Here is a 27,025-nt window from a genome sequence, read left to right on the forward strand (position 1 = left end):
GCCTGGCCTGGCCTGGGCTCGGAGCCCTGCCTCCCGGTTCTCCCAGTGATCACGCTGGGGGGGCTGGGAGGCCTCTCTGGGCTCCCCACGCAGAGCAACGCACTCACCCCGCAAAAAAGGCCGCATGGGGTTTCGTTGCGGGTAGAGGGGGAGCCCGGGTTGGTCGGATTGGCCTCCAGCGCCACACAGGCCTTTCTTCCTGTCTTTGGTAGTCTGGGGTCCTCGGCGGCTTCTGAACCCCGAGCCCCCAAAGGCCAGAAAGGACGCATCATCCAGGCTTCGGGTCACCCCCGCCCACTCCCCGGAGTGATGAGGGAGGCACTGGAGCGAGCGGGGCAGCCCCCGGCCCGCGCCAGGCCGACTCTTGCGAAACGTGGCGGAGGCGGAGAGCGAGGGGAAAGAGGAGACCGCGGGATCTGAGCCCTTCCGCAGGGATTGAGCGATTCAAGGACATCTCGGAAAAGAAAGCCTGGAAAGTGAGCTCTCGCCTGCTCTGGGACTCCTGACGTGGCCAGAACCAAATTCCTTCTTCCTTACAGCCCCAGCCCCAGTCTGGTTCCTTACTCTTTCTTCTTCCCCAAACTCGGCGGCTGAGGATCACAGCCAGACCCTAACCCTTCCCCAGCTCAGGCCTTCTTCCCTAACTCAGCCAGAGAAACCTGAGTGGACCTAAGGGGTGAGGTAGTGAGGGGGTCTCCCGGAGGGAAAAAATCCTCCAGTTTTCCAGACCTTCCAGATCCCCGCCAGCGCCCCCTCCAGCGCCTCCGCCAGCGGGGGGGCAGGAGGGGGGCTTCCCCTGGCAGGGGCGGAGATTTCCTGGGGAGAGGCAGGCAGGAAAGAATAAGACTTGGGGCTAGGGGAGGGGGTTCGGAAAGGGGCCGAAAGGCTGCGGAGCCCCTGGCCCCAGGCTGTGACGGTTGCCCAGGCGCTTGCCCTGCCCACCCCCATCTCCCCACCGCCAGCCAGGTCCTTTCGGCACCTCCAGATAGCTCAGAAATTGCTCTCCTGTGAACTTTCTGGACCCAAGTCCCTGAAAAACCTGGTCCAGAGGCCTTTTCCCCAAAGGGCACAAAACAGGCCTTTTTCTCTGCCCTGATCATGTAATATTTGTGGAGGCTTGAATTTTGCTTGCCCTCAATTAACATCTAGTTTCTAACCAAAATACCTGGCATAGGTACCACACCAGGGTCATACACAGGGATGCAAAGCAGTCCTCCAGCCCATTGTGTGTGGTTCTTTATTCATCCACCCACCCATATCCACACCCACACACAATTGAAAATGGTCTTGTTGCCAGTCTGGGATCCCTGGCATGATGAGGAGGTCTACTCATTTCTCCCTGGCTCCTCACCTCCAGGTTCATCCCAGAGTCCCAATTGCTCTTAGCCCCATGATCCCCCTGTCTAGTTCTGCCCACCCAGGACCCCTCCTCCTGGGCATCTCATCTGTCTGTCTCTAGATGCTGGGTTCACTTTCCCAGGCTGACAGGCACCTCCTCAGCAGTAGCAGGGCCGTGGGGCCTCCAAGGAAAGGGTTCTCTACCCTTGCTTTAGAGAACCTGAGATAAGCTCCCCCCTCCCCCTTACCTTAACCCTCTTCTCTCAACCATTTTTGAACATTGAAAGGCCCTGGGGCTTTTGGGCTATCTATTACCCCTAAACCCTCTGTGCATCCTAATGAAGCCTCATCTCTCCTTAAAATTAAATACAAATTAAAAGGCCATTGGAGGAGTTGCAGCAACACCCAGCTTCTCCTCTACAGGGTAGAAAATCCAGCAGCCTGAAGGCCAGCTGGTGAGCCAAGCTGCAATTCCTCAAAGTAGGCACCAGGTGTCGCTGTGGGCTCGTTATCCCAGCTACCCCCCAATTCCAAGAACCATTTTTTTTTTCTCCCCCTTCTCTCTTTCTCTCTCACTCCCTCTCCCCCTTGGTTGGGCTTTGCCAACATATCAAGATGCGTTTCGCCGGCTTCCATCACTAACCTCCCGGAGGTCATCAAGCCAAATTTATGAGTGGCCGCTCGAGTCACGTGACTCTATTTAAGGCTCCCTTATTTGGGAAGAGCGCATAGGATAAAGAAAGAGATATCTCCACCTATAAATTGTGCACTTTGGAGAACAAAAAACCCCTCAACTTCAAAGAGTCACAAATCACCCTTAATCAAAAAGGGTGCAGAAATTTTTTTTGGGCCCTCCCCGCCATGAGCTCCTACGTAGCCAATTCATTCTATAAGCAGAGCCCCAATATCCCTGCCTATAACATGCAAACTTGTGGGAACTATGGATCGGCCTCAGAGGTGCAGGCATCCAGGTACTGCTACGGCGGATTGGACTTAAGCATCACTTTCCCACCGCCTGCGCCTTCCAACTCTCTCCACGGGGTAGACATGGCTGCCAACCCCCGGGCTCACCCCGACCGCCCCGCCTGCAGCGCCGCGGCCGCTCCGGGACACGCTCTGGGCAGAGATGAAGCGGCTCCTCTGAACCCCGGGATGTACAGTCAGAAGGCGGCTCGCCCAGCGCTGGAGGAGCGAGCTAAGAGCAGTGGGGAGATCAAAGAGGAGCAGGCGCAGACAGGGCAGCCCGCCGGACTGAGCCAGCCACCGGCCCCGCCACAGATTTACCCGTGGATGACCAAACTGCACATGAGCCACGGTAAACTTTAGGACTTCATTTTGCGCGCTCGGGTCCGCCTGGGTTTTATAGGCCATGCGGGGCAAATAAAGAAAAAAAACCTGCGGCCATAAATTTTACGATCCAGGCATCAATGGCTCGTAAAACTGTCCACTAAAAGGCTTAGAGGCTGTGTGCGCCCAAATTTACGACGACATAATTGGATCATAGGAACAAAACGTGTATAAAAGGCAATATTCAATTTTTGGGGGAGAGGGAGGGAGTTAAAAAAATAGAGGGATCTGAAGGGTGAGGAGCAGCGCGGGGCTCCAGAGCGGGGATCCCCCCGCGGTCCCTCCTCCCTCCCCTGCGGAGCCGGCTCGGCCGCCGCTTGCCGCTCCGGAGGATTCCAGCGACTCGGGAGGGGAGGGAGGGGGGTCCCCGGTGCTCGGATCTCGAGGGTGCTTATTGTTCGGTCCGAGCCTGGGTCTCCCTCTCCCCCCCAACCCCCTCAGCCCCTCCGGCTGCTGAGTGAAGGCTTCGGCGGAAAGTTTCCTGCCTGGGTGGAGGCGCCTCTCCCGGGGCCAGGCAGGGCTGGGCCGGGCCCGCCTGCGGCCCGCCGGGCCTGTCCTGCCCCGCTCGCCTCTTCTCCCTCTGGCCGCGGTGGGGGCCTGGGGCTGGAGTGGGGACGCTGGGGCGCTGCACGCTATTCACCCCTTCCTGGCTTGGGGGGGTTTATATTCCAGAGACGGACGGCAAGCGTTCCCGAACCAGTTACACGCGCTACCAGACTCTGGAACTGGAAAAAGAATTCCACTTTAACCGCTACCTCACTCGCCGCAGGCGCATAGAGATCGCCAACAACTTGTGTCTCAACGAGAGACAGATCAAGATCTGGTTCCAGAACCGCAGGATGAAGTGGAAGAAAGATTCCAAAATGAAAAGCAAAGAGGCTCTCTAGAGGCAGCGGGGAGGCCCGCCGAGAGCACCCCGAGCCCGCTTCGGTCGCCCGTCCTTTTCGGTTCTCCTCTCTAGATATTTTGGGGCAAGGGCGGGGGCTGGAGCATGGGCTCCCGGGCCTCACAGAGAAAAGCTCTTTCCCTTGGCATTCCACATCCCCACCGACCCCAGGTTCCCGTGGGACTCCCCTCAGTTCTGCTCAGCACCGAGATCCCAGGACAGGCTCCACAGGGGCTCCCCCAGAGGGCTGTGGCCGAGGGGCTGGTGCTGAGGGATCCTTGGCCTGGGTTGCCTCTCAGGATTCCTACCCCAGCCTGGCGCACCCGAGTCCAGGTGGGCCTTGTGGGCACGACAGGATCCGCTCCCAGACCCTCCGGCCTCGCCCTCTCCTTTGTTTCGGGCTTGGGCACGGCAGGCAGCTGTGGGCTTGGTGAGAGAATGGTTGTGCCCAGCAGAGTCCGGCACCAGACTCGGGGTACTTCCTTGTAGGGATTAAACTCGATGTTCATTTTTAAAACAACTTGCATATGAAAGGGGGGAGATGACTAAACATCTGCCTAGGGCCCCCTCAGTTGCCCTATGCTCTCCAAACCTGCTCCCCCACCCCAAAGCCCGGGAACCTCTCCAGCCTGCGCTCTCTGCATGCCCTTGCAGGCCCTCAGCCTCAGACCGATAGCTAGCTCAGCTAGTGGGGTTCCCTGCTACTGGACCCCAGCAAGCGGTCCTAGAGGCTCCTGGCTGCCCAGTAGTCCCCGCCACGACTTTCTGTGTCCTTCTGCCCATCGCTGTTGTCCAACTATTTATTGACTCCAGGTCTTTCCTGAAACTATATTTTGTCATATCAAATAAAGACAAAGAAAGAACAGGACTAAAGATGCAGCGACTCCTCTCTGTTTGGGGGTGTGTATTGGGCAAAAGTGTCTAAATGGGCTGTGGGGTGTTGGGGGAGGTCCACAGCCTTTAAGCCTCTCCTTTAAAGTAATTTTTAGGAGCCTCTAGGAGTATTGAGAGGAGGGAGGTGAAACTGAGCTCCTTACTGACCCCTGACTTCAAGAAAGACCTCTTGGGGAAGTGGAGGGCACCCAGGCCAGGCGGCTTTTCCCATGCTGTGGCTTTCCAAGGCATTCAGGCCTCTGCACCCACTCCCACATTGGCTGGGTGGAACTGAGGCCTCTAGAATGGCAATGGCCCCCCACTTCATGCCAGAGCTAATCTGCAGGGACTGGTGGCTCCGTGATGCTCAGACTCAGGCCTTTCTGGGCCTGTGAAGGTCTCTCCCAGGGCCAGGTGGTCCCTGAGGGGACTCCCTGGACATAGAAGGAGGGCTGAGCCCTCTGCCTAGGGGCCCCTTTGGTCCCCAAAAGATGCTCAGAAAGAGTTGGTACTGCTGGGTAGAAGGGCGCTGGGGGAGTCGGAGGAGGTGCGTGAGCTTTCTAAGGTATGAAGAGAGAGGAGCAGTGGCAAAACCTGTAGGGTGTACCTGCTGGGCAGGAAATGTTCGGACTGTCTTCCCCACCTCCTAGGGCCTAGGGCTATGCAGGACAATTAGCTGCAAAAGAAGCTGCGTAGACCAGTGCCTGAGTCTTGTCTCGCGTCTGTTTGCCATCATTTATCTCAGTCTCTGGGATTTTGTGTAGAGGGGGAGGGTGGGTTAAAGTGAAGGGGAAAAGGCAGATAATTCAGGTGATGCCTGAGGCTGGTCTAGGCCCACGCTCTGCTCTGCTCCGCTCCAGTCTCCTGGGATGGGATGGGGGAGGAAGTACTTTATAGGAGAAACAAATGTGGGAAGGGTCCATAAAACTTTACTGCATTTCCTCTCCTGCCTCCCACGACGGGGTGATTTCCTGGAGCCAAGCCTAGACCCCCCACACTGGGGGCAGGGGGGGCACAGTTCAGGAGCTGGGCTAGAAGGCTGTTCCAGCAGCCAAGAGGGAAAGGGAGCTGAGAGACTCTGGGGAGGGGCAAGGGGAATATTTATGATTATTAATGCTGAAGCTCCTTGAATTTATTATAAGAACTGACTTCTCTGCATCCTACTGCCTAAGCTGCCAGTCTCATTTTATTTTTTTGAAAGACCCAAGAGCCTTGCCTCACCCCAGGCTAGCACATGGGAGGTTTCAACACATATGTACTGAACTGCACCCATGGCTACACCCTTCCCCTTCTCACTGCTCTTGGGCCAGGTTAGGGCATCCCCAGAATGTCTGTCCTCCACCAGCGCACAGCAGTCAGCCCAGCCGGCCCAGCACCAACTCATCTCCTCTCTCAATCCCCCTCTCTAGCAAATAAAATGTGTAATTTTCTTCAGGGAGTTATTTTAATTTTTTCTCCATGCTGAGGAAAACTATTGGGCGAGCAGTGGAGCATGGAGAAGCACTAGCATCTCCAATGGGTAACAGTTAACTAAGAAAGAGGCCGTGGCGCCCACCATCACCCTCCCAGCCTCCCTGGCTGCAGAGGTTCTCTGCTTCCTTGCCTGGGGTTATGCACTGCCTGGGGTTGGAGGAGAAAACCAGGGAATTGGCCAGGGGTGGGGCAGTGTTGCTCCGACCACCAACCCCACCATGCGCTGACTGCCTCCTCCCCACAGGGTCTGAGCCTCTTCTTCCCTGGAGGAGCTGGAGGACTGACTCGAGTCGCGGCCAGGTTTGGGTAGGCGCAGCTGTGCCTGCCAGTTTTCCGCCCTCTGTCATAGTCTGCAGGCCTGCTCTCAGGCCCCAGCGGCATCTGCGACCACAACCTAGACAGAGGCCACGGACAGACTCCCCTGCACTGGGAGTGGGTATAGCCCAGACCCTAGCTTTCTCCTTGAGCAGAGGCTTCTGCTTTGGAGTCTGGGGGTGGTTACCCCACCAGCCAGCCTCCTGGAACCATCTCCAAGTACCAGGGTTTGGCATTGCTCTGGGGGACTTAGTGGAGGGGCTTCTGGGTCCCAAACAGAGACCGTGGAGCCTGCTTCTCCACTTTGCCCTGGAACCCACCCCCTTTGGCAGCGAGAAAGAAGGGGAAGAAGCATGACTTACCTTCCCGGGGGAGTGGGAAGAGGGGGAAACGTCCCACTCTGAGCAATTAGAGGAGAGAGGAGGAAAAAAATAGGAGAAAAAAATATCAACACGACCTCGAAGGCGACAGGTCCTTATGGAAATAAGTAAGTAAGTAAATAAATAAATAAGGATCCACCCTCTCCCCCCTCCCCACCCTGCAGGGGGGGTGGGGGTGGGGCAAAGGAGCAGCACAAGGCCTTTTTAGTGTAACTGAGCATTAGAGAAATACGCACAGCTTCTATGTGAATTTAGGAGTTTGAAACTTTTGGAGGTTATTTATGTGAATGGCCTGAAGGCAAGCCCATGAGTGGCTCTTGGGGGACCACGTGATGTCATTAAACCAAGTTTTATGGTGTAGGGAGAGCTGACAAACCCACAATATATTTACATCATATATAATCTTAACTGTCCAGCCACGCAGCTGCTGGTGAGGTTTAATGCTAGGACAGAGGGCCTGGCAGTTAGAGGGGATTACGGCGCTGGGGATGGTGGTGAGAGAGGTTACATCTTCGCAAATGAATCCCAGGCGAACGCTGTAAGTTAATTTTCTCTCTCTCTCTCTCTGACTCTTTCTCCCATTTACCTAACCCTCCGTCCCCAGATAGGAGGCAGTCCCCACTCCTTAAGGGGAGGGGAAGCCTCCCCAGGCCAGGGTGGGAGAAGAAGAGGAGAAGCCGCTTGGAGGTAGGAGAATGGGGAGCTTGTCTCCCCAGACCAGCCCTCTCCACCGTCAGCCCTTTAGTCTCTCCAACTGCAAGTCAACTGGGGTAAAGAGAGGCCTGGGTTCTTCAGAGCTTTGCCAGGTCTCTCTGACCCCCCATCTTCCTCCTCAGTTGGGAAGAAAGACAGCAGCAGACACAGGGTTGTTCGGTGTTTGTAGGAATGTGGAAAATCTAGGCGCAAGCGCAAAGGGCCTCTGGGGCCCTTGGTCTGGGAAGGGGCCAGTTCAGCTCTTGGCCAGTGGCCCAGAGTCCAGGCAGGGCAGGCAGCTGTGGAGGGAAGCAGGGAAGGACGGCTTTGGGATTTCTGGGCCCACAGGCTGCGATCTGAAATGGCAGAAGCATCGTAAAGGTGGCAGGTGGAGCCTAGGGAGTCCCAAAACACTCTCTCCTCACCACCCGGCCTAGGTGGGCAGCTGTCCCAGCCTCCACAGATTGGGGTCTTAGTTTGTTTGGGGCCAGTGAGGGTTCATGCCTCCCCCTCCCTCTAGCTGTTGGGGTTTTTCCTGTCACCCTTAGTGTTGGCCTGTGGTAAAGCTAGGCCCAGGAGGCCTAGAGGCTCCTGCTGTGAATGGGGAATAAAGGGGAATGGGAATGGAGGCAACGTTTTTACTAGGCTGGCCAAGAAAGTCCCCCAGCCCAGAGGAGAGAGTGGCCTCTGGGGGATGGAGCCCTCGGACCTAATATGGGCACGGCACCCTGGGGCCATTCTCAGGCTGGGGCTCCCTTCAGGTTTCTAGGAAGAAACTGCAGGGACATCAGGCACAGAGGCACGTGTCCTCCACACCTGCCAGCGTGTACCCTCCCCATGTGTCACTGGGAGCTAGGAAAGGGACAACCTAGGAACTCAGGTTCCCCGAAGGGGCCAGGGATTCAGAAGAGGGTGACTCATCTAGGCCACGGGAACGGGGAGGAGAGCGCCAGATCCGCGCGGCCGCCGCCGAGGGCCAGGGGCTGCTCTGGGGGCGAGGGGCTCTGGGCGCCCGCCTGGTGGACAGGTGCCGTTGGGGGACTGGGAGAGGATGCCGTTAGCGTGCCACTCCACCCAAGGGACTGAGGAAGAAGCAGAAATCAAGCAGAGGCGGAGAGCCCAGGGTAAATGGGGAGGGGGTGGGCAGAGACCCAAAGACACCTGGCTTTGGAGCCAGAGCCCAATCCCAGGCTCTAGGGGGCTGTCGCCTGCGTGAGAAGCACGGGTGCCCAGGCACTCAGGTGGAGAACTCCCGGAAACCCTTCCCTCCGGGGCCTCAGTCTCTCCACCTGCCTCCCTTGCCCGCCTCCCTCCACCCCTTTATTTCCTGTCTTAGAGCTAGGATCCCAGCGGTTCTCCTCAGCAGCCCACTGGAGAAGTTAACTCAGGTTCTCCTTCCTCATTATCCACCCTTCTTGACTCTCCCGCTCCCCACTAGTCTGATTTTGAGTGTTTCTGGAAACTTTCCATCCAAGCAGCAGGGAGATGGGAGTTTTCCTTGGTCTATAACTTGACTCTTCCCTTCCCTCCGGCCTCCCCGGGGCTTCTGGGAGCGAGTCTAATGGTTTTCAGCCAAAAATTTAACCAGGGCCAAAGCCCCACACCCAGGCAAGACTCGCCGCCTTCCCGAACCCTGACCAAATCTCAGTCCCAGTCCCTTCCGCTCAGTGTAGTGGGGTGTGTGAGTTTGCCTCTGTTCTACAGATTTACACAGCGTCTCTTGTGTGTGTGTGTATGTGTGTGTGTGTGTGTGTGTGTGTTGGGAGGGGTTCTATGACTTCCTCATCCCCCTTTTTGTTTCTTAGGCTCAAATTCCCGTTTAAATAACCCACCTTCTTCCCACCCCAGCAATAATCGATCGTTCTTCCTCTCAAATAACTTCTCAGCCAGTTTTTTTTTTTTTTTTTGCTGTTTTGTAGGACAAATATAAATGGAAGTAGTGTAAATACAAACGGGCCTTGAGATTCTTGGTTTTCCCACCCCTCCCCCACGCCCGAATTTGAGGTTTCTCTTGGGGGGGGGGGGGCTCTTAGTCCATCAGATGCCAAGGTTCCCCAACTAACCCGGAAAGCTTCTAATTTTGTTCCTAGGTCTTTAACCCTAGAAGAGGTCAAACAACCAATCAGAAATGCGCTAAGCAGGGTCACATGGCCTCCACCAACCAATCAGCCAAAGAGTACTTGGGTCTCTCTCTCTCTCCCTCCCTCTCTCTCTCTCTCCCTTCCCGTGGACTCCTTTTTCTTCGTCCCACCTCCCCCTTTAGTTCCTGGGTCCTCCCTGCCTCTGGTGCGGAGGGAAGAAGTGATGCTGAGAATATTTTAGCTCCCTCCTTCTGCCCCTGACCCAGCTCTGAGGAGGCTTTGGCTTGTGTCCTCTAGTTCTAACAAAGCTGTACCTCAAGGTCAATCTCAGTTGTAAAGGGATCTGAGGTTGTGGGGTCATCCTCTAAATTATTCCCACTTTCTCCCATGTGATCCTACCCAATTCCCTGGACTTTATAGAAATGCATTAGGCCATGTGGTGGATGTGGATATGAACTCCAGGCCTGAATTCCAATTCTGATTGTGATTATTCCTTATACACTTACCTTGCACAATTTTCACTCTCTTCTGATCCTCTTGGGGGCAGTGGGGTGATTAGAAGAGACCTATTTTAATTTATCTTTCTGGAAATACTTTCTGGAAGCCATTAGCTTTATCAAACTGCTTCTGGCATGGTTGGGGAAGGGAGCAAAAGTGGAGAGTTTTTGAAGGCTGTGTTTGGTAACTTTAGTTTGTTGAGTAACTTTGAGCCAGTTGAAAGAAGGATTCTGGAAAAGGGAATGAGCACAGAAAGCCCTTCCCCCTCCCCACCTGCCATATTTAACAGTTGACAGATTTAAGTCCTCTTCCTTTCCATTCTTTTAACAAGATATGATGATGATAATGATGATGAGGATGAGGATGAGGATGATGATGGTGTGATCCTTTGTCCTGGCCAGTGGCTATCAAAGGACACAGCCAATGAAGATGTGAATTTCTGTGTTTATGTGGGTCAAGTCAGAGTAAGCAATGGGTGATAAACTATTTCTGAGCAAGAGCATCTGATGGCACAGGGAATGTGCATATACGGCAGAAGTGCCTGTGTCTCCTGAATGCTGGGCTGGGCCCTGAGCCAACTCACTTGTGGGTCCAGACCCAGGCGTTTCTCCCCCAACCACACCCCACCCCCATCTCAAAGGCTTAGTTTCAGGGTTAATTTTCCCATTGATTTCCCCTCCCCTCCCCTTCTCCTCCTGATCTCCTGCCCTCCTTGTGCTGAGTGAGGAGCAGAAGTTCTCATGGGCTGTGTCATCCAGACCTCTAAGCCTTCCTCTGGGAGTATCAAGGGTGCAGGAGTGGGAGGGATAGCCCAGTTTGAGCTGGGCTTTGACAAACCCCCTTGCTAGTTTGTCTTCTAGGTGGGGATGATTTGGGGACAGTGCCACAGGCCAGATGGGAAGGATTAAAATGAGAAGCCAGAGGGAGGGCAGCTTGTCTCAGAAACCATTGAGCCCCTGCTTCCCAAGACACCTTCAACTCCACTGCTCCATTGGCCTCTTTCATGAGTTAGAATTAGAGCAGACAAGCTTAGTTTTTCCTGGTAGTTGGTGTGATAGTCTTGCCTGAAACCAATCCTCATCTCCAGTGTGGATATCTCATACTGGAGTTCTAGATCCCATGAAAGCAAGGAAAGAAAGACAATTTGGGGGTAGGGGATATTGGCTCTGTCTAAGCAAGCACTGGGAAGAGAGATTTTTATCACCTCAGCTCCTCTTAATATCCAGGTAAACTTTATCTGTCTCTTTGGCTCTCCCTCTCTGTGTAACTGCTTTGCACTGAGTTTCTGAGCTGAAGCATCATTGTCCTGGACTTCAATTCTGGGTTTTCTTTTCCCGGAGAGACAAGTGCTGCTCTGAGCCTCCTCCTCAGTGGAACTGCAGACTCTGGAGTCCTTAGAGATGGAGAAGGGAGAAAGGGAGTCAGGACTACCAGCTAGGGCTTTCTGGCTTTTTGAGATTCAGTTTAAGGAAGAGACTAGTCTGCTAGAGGGCCAAGAAAATCATATCCCTTTTATTGGGTCCTTGTAACCCAGTATGGTGTGTCTGTTCTGATACTTCCCTTCACTGCTCTGATGGGGCCCCAGGAGCCCAAGGAGTCTGAACTGAGGAACTGGGGTGATAGAGATCTCTTTGTTCTTCAGTCCTACAGAACCCTGGGATCCATTTCCTTCTCCCATTCCTAGGAAGATTCACTGTGGGGGTGGGGAGGAGATGAAAACTGGGACTTAAGGAAGTTGGGCTAGGTAATCCAGGACCTTGTTCAGCCTCTGATGATGAGGCCTTAGAAGCTACAATGAGAGGTCAAATAGAAGGCTCTGGGTATACCAGGGAGCCAGTGCAGGAAGGAAGGTACTTCTCCACACTTGACACAAGTGCAGAGAAATTTCTGCCATGATCTGCAGCCCTATATGGGAGGGGTGGAATGTGTGGGCTCAGTTCCCTGGGATCCCTTCAACACTGCATGCGCTGTAGCTCTCAGAGAGGTAGAGTAGGTTGGGCTCTCACTTTGAAAGATTCCTACTTCTCCCAGTCCCCAGCCTGGAACACTACACCTGAACACAGAAAAGTATATGGATGTGCCCAAGTGTGGTATGAAAGAGGTCAGAAGCCCAGGCTGGACACAGTAAACCAGCCTTAAACCATCTTCCGGTCCTTGCCCTGGCCCATTCTTCCCATCAGCCCAGCCTGGAGACCATTTGTCCTCCTCTCCCCACTCCTGCCCTCAAGCCCTGGGCAACTGTTGAATTTCCTCCTTTCTGCCTCCATGGAAAACCAACCCCCTGGAGCAGCCCCCACAGATGGTGGCAGCCAGGCTCTTGGTGACCTTTAGTGGCCTGTTGGCCTGTTAGGTTGTAGGGGGCTGGAAGGCAACGTGGGGCTATGAGGCCAGACCCTTATCTGATCAAATTCCCCTTTCCCAGTTCTTCAGGCTCCAACTCCAAATATCTCGGGGTTGCTTCATTGCTCAGACAGTGAAGAAATATCTTGTCTAGTAAATACTTCTTTAAAAAGTCAACTTTCCGGTTGGAAAACCCAGCGTGTGTATGTGTGTGTGTGAATGAGGGAGTAAGGGTCAGGTCCCTCATTTTAGATTATGTCTCTCCCCCTCCTCTGGGTGGAGGATGGGGCGTGGGCTGAGGTTTTATTGAGGGTGCTTTTCCTGTTGGGAGTAGAGACCGGGTCATAAAAGCCTAGAGGAGGCTGTTTTGATCTGGTGATTTCTCAGGAAGTAGCATCTGAGCTTTTGCTTTGTAAATCACTCTCTCCCTAGCTGGCCAGCTAGATTGGATTGCACTTCCCCAAGCCCACCTGGGGCCCTCCTTACCTCCCCTTCCCCAGTAAACCAAAGAAGCAAAATCAAAGAAGGTCCAGGCCCCCCCCCCCCCATCCTCTGCCTCCAATAAGAAAAAAGCTCATTGGTGATTTCCCCCCCTCAAAATCCCTGATTTGAAAATCTTTTGCCCATGCAGATGTTGGTCCCCGAACCCCTCAATTAAAAAGGAACTAATATCAAAGGCAGTCAGCTTCTGAGCCTGGTGGTAAATGCCATGAGTCCTGGGGCCTCTACACTCTTCTGGGGCCCAAACCCCTTCTTGACAAGCTGGGACTTCTTTGGGTATATAAGAGAGAGCTCATGAAGAGAGGGGATGGGCTTGAGGTGTACAGATGACCCCAGCTAGCACCGTGTGACTGGGGGAAATGCTCTGCAGTTTGTGACTGGATTTTATGTAATTAAGATGGGTGCAGGGGTGTGTGTGAAAGCCCACAGCCTTCTGACATCTCTAAGCCCCAAACAAAATCATATTTTACCTAAATGGCTCCATTTTGTAATGTTAATGAGCCTTCCCCTGCTAAAGACACCCCAGCTTCCCATGGGTCCCTCCCCTGGAGCATTGGGCTAGAGAACTGAAGAGGAAAGAAGTAAAGAGCCCTCTACCTTCTTCTCAGTTCAGGCTGCATCAGGTCAGGACCAAGCGTCAGGGCTCCTGTCTATCGCCAGAGAAGTGCCCCATATGCTGGAAATGAGGCCATTGATTATATGAGTTCTTGGGCCTTCTGACCACGCACTTACACAAGCTCCACTTTACTCTCATTTATTTCCCAGAGAAGTCTGGGCTGGGGCATCCCAGACCCACAAGCATCAGAGAATTTCCCTCATTCCTAAGACTTGATACAAATACACGTGTCTTCATAGAAACCTGAGCAATCCTGCAGGTGTATATGTGAAAATGTATTTAGAGATCACTCTGTGTGTAACAGGATGTATGTTTTACATCCCTCTGTACTCCACATTTAAATGCAGATTTATAGATCTTTAGATTTATAGATCCACAGCAAACATAACAATCCTCTGTCAAATTCCTGTGTGTACATTACCAATCTCTCCGTAGTGTTGGATGTATAGGCTGGGATATATTGGTACAGCTCTCTCTAAATATCTGGACGAATATTTGATGGGTTTTTCCCTTTGGTTGGAAAGAATTGTGCATGTGTTATTCAATCTCTATTTTGAAAATTTTATCTAGATTTATGCAAAAGTCCCAACTCATAAAATAGCTACATATTGAAGCTACATATTTGGATGTCTTTATAGTCTTTGCAGTTTTGCTACAAAATTAAATACTTGAAAATATGTTTACAGATGGTTCTATAATGCATTTATCTATGTGTTGGGGCCTAGATCTCCCTCTAGAAGGATTTAAACTTACTGCATCTCTCTGTCTATCTTTGTGATCAATAAAGACATCAGGTGAGTAGGGATAGGGAACAAATACCTTTTGGCTATTTTGCTTATTAAAGAGAGTGTTTCTGTTCTCAATTGTCCAAGTCGAGCCCAAGTGAGTTACCTGCCCTCTGAAAGCCCACTCTAGGGACCACAGCCTCTCTCCAGGCTGTCCCTGTGACCTGAAATTCCAGCCCAGGGCTCCCCAACCTGCAGGACCTCCCAAGACAGCCACTAAGAAGGGACAGACAAGGAGAGTCCTCTAGCTCGGTTCTCTTGGCTCCCAGGGTGGAGAGGCTGACAGAGGCATCAGTCTCCCCCACCTAAACTGGGCCTTTGAAATTTGGAAAAAAAGGGCCTTCGAGTCCCCCACTATTTTTGTAAGGCGCCCAAATGGTGCCAGGGTGGCTGCCCGACCCATAGATGCCCGCTCCCCAATTGTTTTTGGTGCCCAGGGCCCAATTAAGCGGCCGCCTCACTCCCAGCAGCCGAGCTCTTATCGGCCGGGATTGATGCCTCCGCGGCTCCTGTATATCATTTCCAAGATTTTTTCTGTCCAACTCCTCGGCTCCTTTGGCTTCCGCGGCTTTGACTAATGATTGCTACAGATGCCAACGTCTCCAGAATCCTAATAGCCAAGCAGGCGGACTCTTATTTACCCGGCAACATTGCTGGGAGGGGAAGCGGGGCTGGGGGAGCACGGGTTGGGGTGTTGCAGGTCCGGGGGGACAGGGAGAAGGTGGTGACCAACTCAAGTTTCAGTGAACTTTCTTCCCAGGGGAGAAAGACATTCCCATAACTCCCTCCTTTCCCTGAGGGAAAAATAGAATCATAAAATACTGCTAATAGGAACTCATAGCTTGCCTCGTAGGAAAGGATCAAAGAATGAACAGGATGTGGGAGAATAATCAGAGAGGTGTTTATTAGTTGTAAACAGATGAGAGATTAAGGGGAAAACCAGCGGTTTAGGGAGGAAAAAGAGTTTGTTTTTTCTTCCAAAGGAGAGAAAGGGAAAGTCAGTCACAGTGGAAGAAGGGGCTTCTTTTCTTTATTTCCCGTCTTTGCCTTCCTCTTGCCATTGCAAATCTAGTCTTCTCATCGATGGAAATTCCTCCCCTCCTTCCTCCCTTCCTTCGCCTCACCTTCGGTTCCTCCGGCGTGGGGATGACCGGTGTGTGACTGGACCCTGGTGCGCGCGGCCACCTCCAGGAGGCTGCTCGGGTGCCCGCTGGAGCTGCCGGGGTGACCGGGCCTCTGTCTGGGGCTGGGGAGCAGAATCAGACCCAAAGGCCAACTGCAGGCTGGGGGCCGCCAGCCCTGCAGCCCCACCCGTGCCGAGTAGCAGAAAGTTGCGGCCGAATTTGCTTCCCCCGGAGCTTCTGGGCCGCCGGCGGGGCCGGGTCTTTGGGGGAAGCGGCTGGAGCTCCCAGCCGAGTCCGGAGCCGGGCGTCGTGCTTCCTCGAGTCTCAATGCAGACCTTCCCGTACATACACACCTCATTCGGGTGAAGAGAAAACACAAAAACGCGGAGCAGCCCGGCTCCGAGCCCAGGCATGGAGTGCTAACTCCAACACGGAACATTTTTCTATCAGAGAATAATGGAGCACAAAATAATTCTGCAAGGCGAATGGGCAGGAGCACAGTGTGAGAGCCCCACGTGCTGGGGCGGCCGCGGAGAGGGCCGCGCCGCGGAGCCCGGGAGGACCATTTCGTTGGAGTGTAGGGCGAGGCCGCAGCCCGACCCGGACCCAGCCGTCCGAGGGCCAGTCTCTAAATTATAGCCTTTCAGGAGGACTTGGAAATGCAAAAAAAAAAAAAAAAAAGGGAACCGAAAGATATAAACAGTCGGAGGCAGAGGCGTCCCGATGCGGCCAAAGCGAAAATCAATCACGTAATTAAAATGGGGGAGAGGGCGAGGCCCGAGGCTCGGGGTCCCGGGTTCCGAGGAGGCGGCCAAGGTGCGGGCCAGGGCGGGCGAGTGCCCCCGGATGGGTCTCGCGCGCCGTGGCCGAAGCGCCGGGGGGCTGCGGGGAAGTTTCTAACAGATCGCTATTGATTCCCGCTTGGCTGGGAAAAGCAGGCTGTGTGTCCTCTCCCAGGCCGAATCCTGAAGCGACCCGATGGGCTCCTCTCGGGCTTTCCCATTTTTATGGGGTTGTGGCGTGTGGTTAAAGGCTGCTCTCCAGATCCCAGTGGTGCCCCAATTTGTCCAGGCAAGTTTGTCTGAGTGCAGGTGATAACAAGACGTTGCCTCCGGGTTTGAGGGGATGGAGGGAGGTGGCACCCTAGTTTTAGGCACGAACATGTTGTCCTCGGCCTTGATTCTTCCAACCCAGAAATCAAGACTTGCCTTTGAAATGACTCCCATCTATGGGCTGAAGCTTGGGCGGGAGGTGGGTTGCCTTATTAAGGGGAAACTTGGGCCTGAGCTAACTGGATCCCTGTGAACAGGGAAGGAGAAGGAACAGTTCCTAGAAGAAGAAAATAAGGTACCCAGGGAGCTCTGATTGTGAAGGACGGATATTCTTATTATGGAGGTTAATAATGATAATGATCAGGTGTGGCTGGGTAGCCGGAAGAGGACAACCTCTCCACCACCCTTTCCCATAGAGTCTTCTCTGGAGAAGTCAACGGCTGGCTCCCCAGCTTGGCTGTGGTTGAGGAGACTAAAATAAAGACCTTCCCTCCCTTTTCCTGCCCTTTCCTCTCCCATTCCTTAAGAACTCCAGAAAAAGAAAGAAACTTATAAAATCGCTATCACCTCCCATCATTTTTCCTCTGATCTCTCCAGTTCATTAAAATGCATCTTCTTGGGCATTTTGCTTTTGCCGGGTACCCTTCTTATGAGGTTCAGCAAGCAGTTACCCGACCAAGTCTCTATGAATTCTGTTTCTGACCCTGGAGGACCCCCCTTGCCTGCTTCATGGAATTCTTCCTCTATCCTTCACCTTTCCCAGTCTCTGCCTTCCTTGGTCCCGGGTGCCCCATTCCCTGGGTCTCCAGCAGCTCAAAGGCCCAGAACAGATTAGAGCATCTTGAGATGCCCTCATCAGCCCCCAAAAGGCATCCCAGCTTCCTATTGGCTTCTTAATTCTGGGAGCACCAGGTCAGGGAGCTCTCAGTAAGCTACCCTAAAGCCAGCCTAATTCCTGGATCTTTCAAAACCACACTTAGACTCCTTTACAAGTAGAAGTCCTTTCCCCCCTAACAGGAAAGTTCAGGTTAGAAATCTTCGGCAGCGCAGGCTTCCTGCAGCCCTAAGTCAGAATTTTCAACAACAACAACGGCAACAATAAGAAGAGTTAAAGCTGCATCAAAGGGAGAATGGGACACCCCAGCCCAAGTTTTTAAGGGGATACAATCCAGCAGCCATGGACCAGAGTGGGGGTTCAGTGAGGCCAGGATGAGTAAGGAAGGGGGTGGGGAACCCAACCTCTAACTAACAATTTCTCCAGCATAAAAATGAAACATCAAATTCGTTAGCCCAGGGCCTTCATTTTTCCTCTTCCACATTATAACTAGTTATTGAACTCGCTGGAAGATCTAAAGGCCATTTGCGAAGAGACAAATTTCAATGGAGTTTCCCCATCAATAACCCCATGGCAGTGACCTATTGGAACAAGTCAAACACCCGAGGTGAAATGCAGGTCACTCTGTCTAACCAATATTAAAATGCGGCCACTTTTTAAAAAGCCACTTTAAACGAGATTTGAGGAAAATTGAATTCCAAGGAAGGCAAAGCAAGGAGGGGGAAATCCATGAGAGAACCTTGCCTATGGTCTCCGAACAAACAAGAGAAATTCATCTTTAATATTTTAAAGGGGGGCAAATTAACATTCCATGATTGCTTTTTTTTTTTTTTTTTTTGAGACTATAAGCGATTCCAGGAGAAAAAAAAAAAGGTTGAGTATTTTCTGGTGACACGTCTGGGTTATTAAAATCATTTTAGACCAATTCATTACTTTTACTGACAAGAGATTTAAGAAAAAATCAATTAAGCATTTGCATATTCTTTTGCATACATTAGCCCTGCCTGCTGGCATTAGAAAGGGACAAAAACACATATATATACATACACACACACAAACACACAGGCGGGGAAATGGAATAAGAGTCCTGCTTTAGTTTGGGGTTTTCAAGTTGCTTGGAGGAAAAAATAAAAATGAAATGAATTACTGGGTTGCATACCCTCTAAAAGTCAATTTCTTTGAGGAAAAAGAGAGACACATTGCAATTTTTAATCTCTAAAACAACAAAAACCAGACACACAAACACAAATCCTGCACTTCTGAGAGCTGGGGATGGAATGACCCTCATTTTCCTCCTCTTTGCCTTCCAAATCCTGAGTTGGTTCTCCCACTTATTTTTCTCCCTAGGAAAATCCAGGGAGTCTGAGAGGTGAGATTTTAATGCAGCACAGAATCTGTGGAGCCGCTGAGGTCTCTCAGCCGGCAGCTTGTTACTGGGGAGGGGAGGAATATGGGTTATCCAACGGTCAGTATGGTAATCCGGGCACAATAAGGCCTCGCACACAATGGACACATATTTTTCTTCAGCGGTGTCAGAAGGGAAGCGCTTTGTACTGAAACGTGTTTCCAAAAGAGAAACTAGATCAAGATTTAGAAAGGAGATTGGAGCGGTTGTGTGTGTGGAGGGGGAGGGTGGCATTTGGAGAGCAATTGTTTGGAAGCTGGCAAAAGGTGATCAGAAAAAATAAAAAATAAAATTGGGGCAGAGAGAGGTGGAGGGCAGAGCCGGGGCTGGAGATCCTTGGGCTGGTGAGGCAGGAGGCAGGAGGGCAGAGCACAAAAGGAGATACAAGGATTCATTGCAGGCAAGAGCCGCTTTAGAACCACCCCCCAGCCCTATTAAGCCAATGCTAAGTACAGGAGCCCTCCGAAGGGATCTTATTTCTGTGCTTGCAACAATATTCAGGTGAAAATGTTTGCATGTATGTGTGTGGTGGAGCCTGTCTTGCTGTTTTCCCCATGTGATAGGCGACTTCCTTGCTATGAAGATATGGGAGACTAAAGAGAGTATTTTTTGGTTAATGATGTAGAGTGTGGACATCTTTGGGGGAACCTCGCAGATTTCACTTTCTGAATGTGCATGTTGCATTAGCTGTGCAAACCTGGAATGAAAAACTTCACATATTTATGGCTGCATAAGGAGGCATTTAATACATTAATAAATATTAATAGGATGAATGCATATATATTTGTTAGCAATAATAACCAAAAACAGATTTGACATTTGGTTGGAGCATCTGAACTCTCTGGATCTACTTACACATACTGGCCTGAAGTGGGTTTCCTCCTCCCATTCCCTGTTCCCTGGACCCACCTGCAGGAGCTCAGCATCCTGGGGCACGCGGGAGTAGGATGGGCAATGCATTAGGAAGGACTCCCTAACAAGCCCAAGAGGGTGTAGAGATTGAAGAAAAGCAGGTTGAGACAGGGGCAGGGCTGGTAGAAGGTAAATGTGAGGGCTGGGAGGAGGGGAGCCAGGTAGAGACCGAGAATATTCCGGGCCAGGATAGGGTGGGGCAGTCTGACCCAGGTGTGGGCCTAGCTGGGAGGATGGGGGTTGGGCAGGAAGGCTCTCTCCTCCAGCAACCTTACCCCCACCCTACTTGAGCCCTCTAGAGCTTTGACTCACCCTATGGGGCAATCTGGGGCTGGGTTTAGACTTTTTATGTAGGTCAGCAGTCAGCATTGGTTTCCCTTTGCCACTTCTAGCAACTTATGATGAACCCCTCCAACAATAATTACAAAAAATAAAATCCTCATACACCACTCTCAACCAAGCAGCAGCCTTCCCCTTCTCACAGTCTCAAGCTCCTCTTCCAACCAAACCAGCCAGTCCTTGCATGCAGTGGGTCCCGGGCAGGAGTGGGCAGGAGCTCTCAACCAACTCTAGAGATTTGAGAATCTCCTCTAAGAGACAGTCAACCTCTAGGGAATTCTGGTTCTCTCACCCACTTGGTGGCAGGGGGTGGACACTGTCCTCTTGGGGAGAAGATATCCAGGGACCCCAAGCACTGGCTCCTGGTGAGCCAGGGGTGAGGGTAGGGGGCTGGAGAATTGCTGGAGGGAAGGTGGCCAGGGGCCCAGGCAGGGGGAATCAGTCCCTTTTGGCATCGGCTGTGGCCCAGCTCCCATTTCACCCCTCAGGGTGAACCCTAAATTTGGAAGTGGGGACCTCTCTAGCATCCCAAAGGTGGTGAGAGACAGGTTGAGAATCTCCCTTCAGTCTCTCTCTCACAAGGGTTTTATTTTTTTTTCCATTTTCCCTCCTCATTCCCTTAATTGCAGATGTTCTAATTAAACCCTCAAATAGTTGTTATGCCGTTTTAAAAGGTACTTATTCAAGTGTCAACCAGGCTGGGCTGGGAGGAGGCAGCGTAGGGCGGCGAATTAAAGGTAGATTGACTAATCACAGCGGCGATCATAATAATAAAATCAGAGGGAAAAAAATCACATTACGACTTTTCGTGGAAAGGAGGGAGCAGGCAGCCAGCGGCCGCCAGCCCTGCGCTGCCGCCGACACAAAGAGTGCGGGCGATTCCGCGAGACTGATTTATGACGTTTTACAGCCCTATAAAAGCTGTAGCGACGAGGCAAGCGCTCCTACCACCGCTGGCAGATTTAGTCTAATAAATAAAACATAAACAGTTAACTTTATGTGTCACTTTTATTGTTATCAAGTAAAATATAGCCGAGCCCCGGCAAGCTATGATTTTAAACTATAATTGTTATCAAGTACAACAAGGGGACCCGGCTCCCTCCCTGGGCTCTCCCTTCTGCCACCCCCCCTCCCCCAACTCTGAGTTATGGGATCACTTAATTGGAATTGGTGGCATGACGTGGCCACCCCTAGCTGGGGGAGGGGGGGTCCTGAAAACATCTCTTCCTTGCCCCCTCCCTCCTCCATGGCCCTGCCACCCCACCATCAGGGTATCCCTGTGGGTGGCTTGGCAGAGAGAGGGGAGGGGGCAGGAAGGGACTGAAGACCCCCAAGGCCTTCCCAGCCTCCCCAGAATCATGAGCTCACCCTTCAGCTTTTGGAAGGCAGCCTAGAGCTGGCCCTTGGGGATACGTGTTTACATGTAAACACGTGTGTTACATGGATACAATCCCTGGCCGGAAGCAGGATCTACCCACGCAGGCCTCCCTCTTAGCTAGGTCTGCTGTGTGTGGAGATGGAAAAAGTAGTGCTCCCAGGGCCATGGCTGGGTACCAGGGCACTGACCCCTGGCAGATTGCTCTCCTCCCTGCCCCAGCTCCTTAGGAACCAGCCTTAGTGGTAGTTGTCAGAAAGCAGCAGGCCAGGCGGAATGGAGAGAGGAAACAGCAGCCAGCAGAAGAGATCCTCTGCTCCGGTCTGGGCAGGGAGGGTCAGTGGGTACTCGGGGAGGGCAAGGTTTCTGAACTCTGCTTTTGCCAACCACTTCCTGTCTCTCTTCAGCGGGGGCTCAACCCCCAGACCTCCAGAAATGACGTCAGAATCATTTGCATCCCGCTGCCTCTACCTGCCCGGTCCAGCTGGGACCCTGCCTCGCCGACCCCATGGCCAGAGGGTTGGGTGAGTGTGTATGGGGAAGGGGGCTGGACTCTGGTATCCTTGGATGGGGGGCACCCCAGGCTCACCAGCCTCCTGGGCTCAGCCTGGGCTCCTCCCCATCCAACCTCCACTCCAGTCCTCATTTAACTTCCTCTTCCTGCGAAAGAGGGGCGCTGCCCGATGACCTACACGGACTGAGACAGGATCGCCATGAATGGAGACCTCTGGAAAAGCTCAGGAGCAGAGGCCCAAGGTGCCCACCGGAGGCCCAAAGGGAGACCTTGGGAGGGGGCTGAATCACAGCCTCCCGACAGACCCCCAGTGCCCAGGCTTTGGAAGGGAGCTGGGGGCTTCCCATCTTCTTTTGCAGGGGAGGGTTGTCAGTCAGTGGGGTGTGCTTTGGGGGCACCCCAGCCCCTGCCAGCTAACCCCACCTCACCACCACACCACCCCCCAGCACCACCACCACCACCACACACAAAAAAAATTGGATACATTTTGAATAAAGCGATTCGGTTCCTTATCCGGGGACTGGGTTGCTCCGTGTGATTGGCCGGCGGAGTCACATGGTGAAAGTAACTTTACAGGGTCGCTAGCTAGTAGGAGGGCTTTATGGAGCAGAAAAACGACAAAGCGAGAAAAATTATTTTCCACTCCAGAAATTAATGATCATGAGCTCGTATTTGATGGACTCTAACTACATCGATCCGAAATTTCCTCCATGCGAAGAATATTCGCAAAATAGCTACATCCCTGAACACAGTCCGGAATATTACGGCCGGACCAGGGAATCGGGATTCCAGCATCACCACCAGGAGCTGTACCCACCACCGCCTCCGCGCCCTAGCTACCCTGAACGCCAGTATAGCTGCACCAGTCTCCAGGGGCCGGGCAATTCGCGAGGCCACGGGCCGGCCCAGGCGGGCCACCACCACCCCGAGAAATCACAGCCGCTCTGCGAGCCGGCGCCTCTCTCAGGCGCCTCTGCCTCCCCGTCCCCAGCCCCGCCAGCCTGCAGCCAGCCAGCCCCTGACCATCCCTCCAGCGCCGCCAGCAAGCAACCCATAGTCTACCCATGGATGAAAAAAATCCACGTTAGCACGGGTAGGCAACTTTGCTTTTTGCTCTCCCCCTCCCTCCCCTCTTCCCCAGCGCTCCCCACCCTCCTTGGCCCCCTCCGGCCCCGTCCTCCTTTCTCTCCTTCCCCCTCTCTCTCCAGGAGCGACTCTGGGTTAGCACAATTGAACTGGATTTACGAGCGAGAATGGGTAATTACATCCCCCATAAATTTTATGGCTTAGCTACTCTGGGCAGTCCGAGCCATGTGCTACGATCTGTTATGTATGTGTGAAAACTATGCTCGCTTTCTAAGGGCGCATAAATAATTCAGTGTCGTTACAATGAGGATTCCCCTCTTATTACACTACAAAGTCTCCAGCTTCCTTCAACTTCTTTATAACCCGTTTAGCTTGATGACTTTATTTCCACCACCCCCTCCTCCTGTTCCACGGAGCTGAAGATGGGGTGAGGGTGGGGGGTGGGGAGCCTGCTGCCTTTGAACCCCACTATTTGCTTTTCCCCTCCCCTCCCCCCCAGTGAACCCCAATTATAACGGAGGGGAACCCAAGCGCTCGAGGACAGCCTACACCCGGCAGCAAGTCCTGGAATTAGAGAAGGAGTTTCATTACAATCGCTACCTGACCCGAAGGAGAAGGATCGAGATCGCCCACTCGCTGTGCCTCTCTGAGAGGCAGATCAAAATCTGGTTCCAAAACCGTCGCATGAAATGGAAGAAGGACCACCGACTCCCCAACACCAAAGTCAGGTCAGCGCCCCCGGCCGGCGCTGCGCCCAGCACCCTCTCGGCAGCCACCCCGGGCACTTCTGAAGACCACTCCCAGAGCGCCACGCCGCCGGAGCAGCAACGGGCAGAGGATATTACCAGGTTATAAAACATAACTCACACCCTGCCCCCACCCCAGGCCCCCGTCCTCCCCTCACACACAAATTGACTCTTATTTATAGAATTTAATATATATATATATATTTTGGTTCTTTTCTCTCTTCCTCCCACCTTATCCCTTGTCAATTCCAAACAGACAAAACAGATAAACAAACAAGCCCCCTGCCCTTCTCTCTTTTCCACTGTTAAGGACCCTTTTAAGCATGTGATATTGTCTTAGCATGGTACCTGCTGGGGTTTTTTTTTTAAAGGCCATTTTGGGGGGGTTATTTATTTTTTAAGGAAAAAAAGCTGCAAAAATTATATATTGCAAGGTGTGATGGTCTGGTTTGGGTGCATTTCAGGGGAAATGAGGAAAAGAAAAAAGGAAAGAGATTTTAAGCCAATTCTCATCTTTCTTCTCCTCCTGCTCCTTCCCCCCTCTTTCCTTAGGCCTTTTGCATTGAAAATGCTCCAGGGGAGGTTAGTGAGGGGGAAGTCATTTTAAGGAGAACAAAGCTATGAAGTTCTTTTGTATTATTGTTGGGGGGAGCTGGGAGGAGAGTGGGGAAGACAGCAGACAAAGCTAAATGCATCTGGAGAGCCTCTCAGAGCTGTTCAGTTTGAGGAGCCAAAAGAAAATAAAGATGAACTTTCAGCTCAGAAAGGGAGTCTATAGGTAGAATACCCTCTCCCCTCATCGTGGTTATTGTGTTTTTGGACTGAATTTACTTGATTATTGTAAAACTTGCAATAAAGAATTTTAGTGTCGATGTGAAATGCCCCGTGATCAATAATAAACCAGTGGATGTGAATTAGTTTTACGTCAGTGTCTGATGGTTTCTTTCCCCCCCCTCCTCTTTCTGGCCTGGTAACATCCCACCTTCTCTATATAGCTGCCTAAGTTTACTCTAAACAAACACACCAATCTTAACTCCAGTTTCCCAGTGTCCTCAGAAGGACCAGCAAATGGTAGAGGGGATGTGGAAGATTAGGGCTGATCTCTCCCTGAGTTTGCAGAGGCCAGGCTCTCTTGGGGGTACTTAGAGTGGAGCTGGGGGGGGTTCACTTTTCTATAGTTAAGCACAGTGCCTTCTTTTGTCTATTTCCCTCCCCTCCCTTCTCCCTTCCCTCCGCTGAGTAGGCCTGACTAGTTTGCAGACTAGAAGGCAAGTGTACAGAGTTGGAGGGAAGAAGAGTTTTCATCTTTTGGAGCTCTTTAGGGGATGAGGGACTAAGGAAGATGCCCTCTCAATATGCCTGTTCTTCTTAAAAGAAGAAACATTTTGAGCTGGTGATTCTGAAGCAGCAAAGTGACCTGTCAGGATGGTTTCTCTGTTTGTTTAGACTTGGAAAGAAGGGTGAAGTGGAGGCCAGAGGCCTGGGAGGCCCCCTTGCATGGGTAGGCCTCAAAGCCTGATGCCTGGAGATAATGAAGCACTTTTCTTTTTCCCCCCTAACTTTTATCATGGACCTGCCAGGTGTTGAGAAAATACACAGAGAGAGGCAGGGACCACCCCTCTTCCTAAACCTCCCAGGTCCCCGCAGGGCTTGGGGACAGACGGAAGAAGAGTTGCCTGGCTGTTAAAAAAAAAAAATGTTTTTTAATTATTTCCTTGGTGGAGGAGGCGGGGTTAAACAAACAAACAAAAAAACTGAGCTAGACTGCCTGAATAATTAATTTAAGCCAAAGTCTCCAAAGAATTCAGGCCCTAAGCAAGGCTTGCTCAGATTTTTGCTTGTTTGTTGGGAGAAGGTGAGGGGATAGTTGGTGAGCTTCTCAGGCAGTTTGTGCAAGTTTCAGGATGGAGGGCTAATGAGAGATAGAAGAAGGAGGGAGAAGAGACCTGGGGTATGTAGGGGAGCCAGGGATACAGCTGTCCTCTCTCCCCAGATTCCGGAGTGAAATGTAATAGAGAAACAAAGTTATGAAAATCTGGTATGCTTTGGATTTATTTCCTCTTGAACCACTTGCTGGCTGGTACTTTGTGTGTGTGTATGTGGGTGTGCTGGGGGGAATCACTTGGTCCTGTAGGTCTACTTTCTCCTCCCTCGATGGTGCCCTGGGGACAGCAAAACATGCTGTCTACAGTGTGAGGAAGGAGGGCCAACAATTATCTGGAGTGATTTTATGTAATCAAGTGAATTAGGGGCCAAATAGGACTGTAACTCCCATCATCTTGAGGGAATTGACTTTGGGGCAGGAAAACGGGGTCTAGCTGTGCTTGGGAAAAGCGAAGGAAGGTCTGAGGGGAGGACCTGTGTATCTTTCCAATCCCGTAAGGAAGCTGAGATGGAGAGAGAAGGGGAACTGGAAATTAAGAGCCATAGCCCTTTCCTAACTTTGCTCGTTTGGTTTTAGGGAATTTATTTCCTCTCCTCCCTAAAGTAAAAGAGACGAAAGCCAGGAGGGGGAAAATCACTATTTTTTTTATGTCTTAAGCTTCTCCCTGAACTTGCTGAAGGGACACACTCTTGCTCAGGAAGAGCAAAATTAAACGATTGGGGTAGTCCTTTTATTTTTCCTTCTTTAAGGGCTTCTGTTTTCCCTTCCTCTCCACACACACACATAGTCACTCTGTGTGTGTGTCTCTCTCTGTCCTTCTCGGTCTGGAAAGGGGAAGCATCAGACATCCATAGTTTGTGACAAATAAAATAAAACTCAACTCCCTTACATTTGAGTTTTTGAAAACTCTGGCCTCTGGCCTTTCCTCCCATGGGTTCTATTCTCTCCTCTTTCCCCAGACCTCTCCCTTGCCTTGGACCTGACCACCCAGAATGGGATCTGGCTGCCGGGGAGGTGTGGGATGTCGGATGTGGGGGGCCAACCTGGGCCGGGGCCCCTAGCTCCAGCTGTCTTGGTCCCCGCCGCTACTGCTCCACGGGCTACTGCTGCAGCCTCACTGGGAAGCTGAGGGTCGGGGCTTTTATTGAAGTTGGGTTGAGCAGTGGGGAAAGGCTGGGGGGGGGGGCAGGGAGGACACAGCCCAGGTTCACGGGGAGGACACAGCATTTTCTCTCCCATCGCCTTTATATTCGGCAGCGCCTCTGACCTCTCCCCCACCCCCATCTCCGACCCTCCCAAGCCAGCCCTGGCTCAGCCCCTGGTCTCCAGATAGGATGCCACTGCTTTTGTAGGGCTGGGGATTTCTTGCCCCGAGTAATGGGAGAGGCAAGGCGCATGAATGCCTGCTAGCGTATTGTGTCTCTCTCTCCAATGGCTAAGTAAAAAAGAAGACGGGGTGAAAACAGGCGACACCAATCTTCCAAGGTCCTTCTCTCCAAGCACCAGGAGATCCCCACAGGTCAAACATCCCCTTGACATGTAAGTAGTTAGCACTGATCTGCTCTGGGGGCGAGAGCCCAGCAGTTTCAACTCTATCTCTGTTTGCCATTCAATTTTTATCTCAAC

General features: G+C 52.2%; 2 protein-coding genes across 2 annotated transcripts in view; both read left to right on the forward strand.

The window, feature by feature from the left end:
- HOXC4 (homeobox C4) overlaps positions 1-24,437 on the forward strand; it is a 37,804-nt gene extending 13,367 nt beyond the window's left edge. The window contains exons 2-5 of the mRNA XM_031462386.2: positions 21,576-21,692; positions 21,838-21,924; positions 22,331-22,775; positions 23,268-24,437. Coding sequence (XP_031318246.1) covers positions 21,886-21,924; positions 22,331-22,775; positions 23,268-23,623 — 840 coding nt within the window. The 5' untranslated portion in view covers positions 21,576-21,692; positions 21,838-21,885 and the 3' untranslated portion in view covers positions 23,624-24,437. The remainder of the gene's footprint in view (positions 1-21,575; positions 21,693-21,837; positions 21,925-22,330; positions 22,776-23,267) is intronic.
- Positions 1,940-4,444, forward strand: HOXC5 (homeobox C5). Its single transcript, XM_010986597.3, has 2 exons — positions 1,940-2,653; positions 3,358-4,444. The coding sequence occupies exons 1-2, from the start codon at positions 2,200-2,202 to the stop codon at positions 3,570-3,572; spliced, it is 669 nt and encodes a 222-aa protein (XP_010984899.2). The 5' UTR covers positions 1,940-2,199; the 3' UTR covers positions 3,573-4,444.
- Positions 24,438-27,025: the final 2,588 nt, after the last annotated feature.

This window comes from Camelus dromedarius, chromosome 11 (assembly GCF_036321535.1).
Source record: "Camelus dromedarius isolate mCamDro1 chromosome 11, mCamDro1.pat, whole genome shotgun sequence".
In the NCBI taxonomy this organism is placed as follows: Eukaryota; Metazoa; Chordata; class Mammalia; order Artiodactyla; family Camelidae; genus Camelus; species Camelus dromedarius.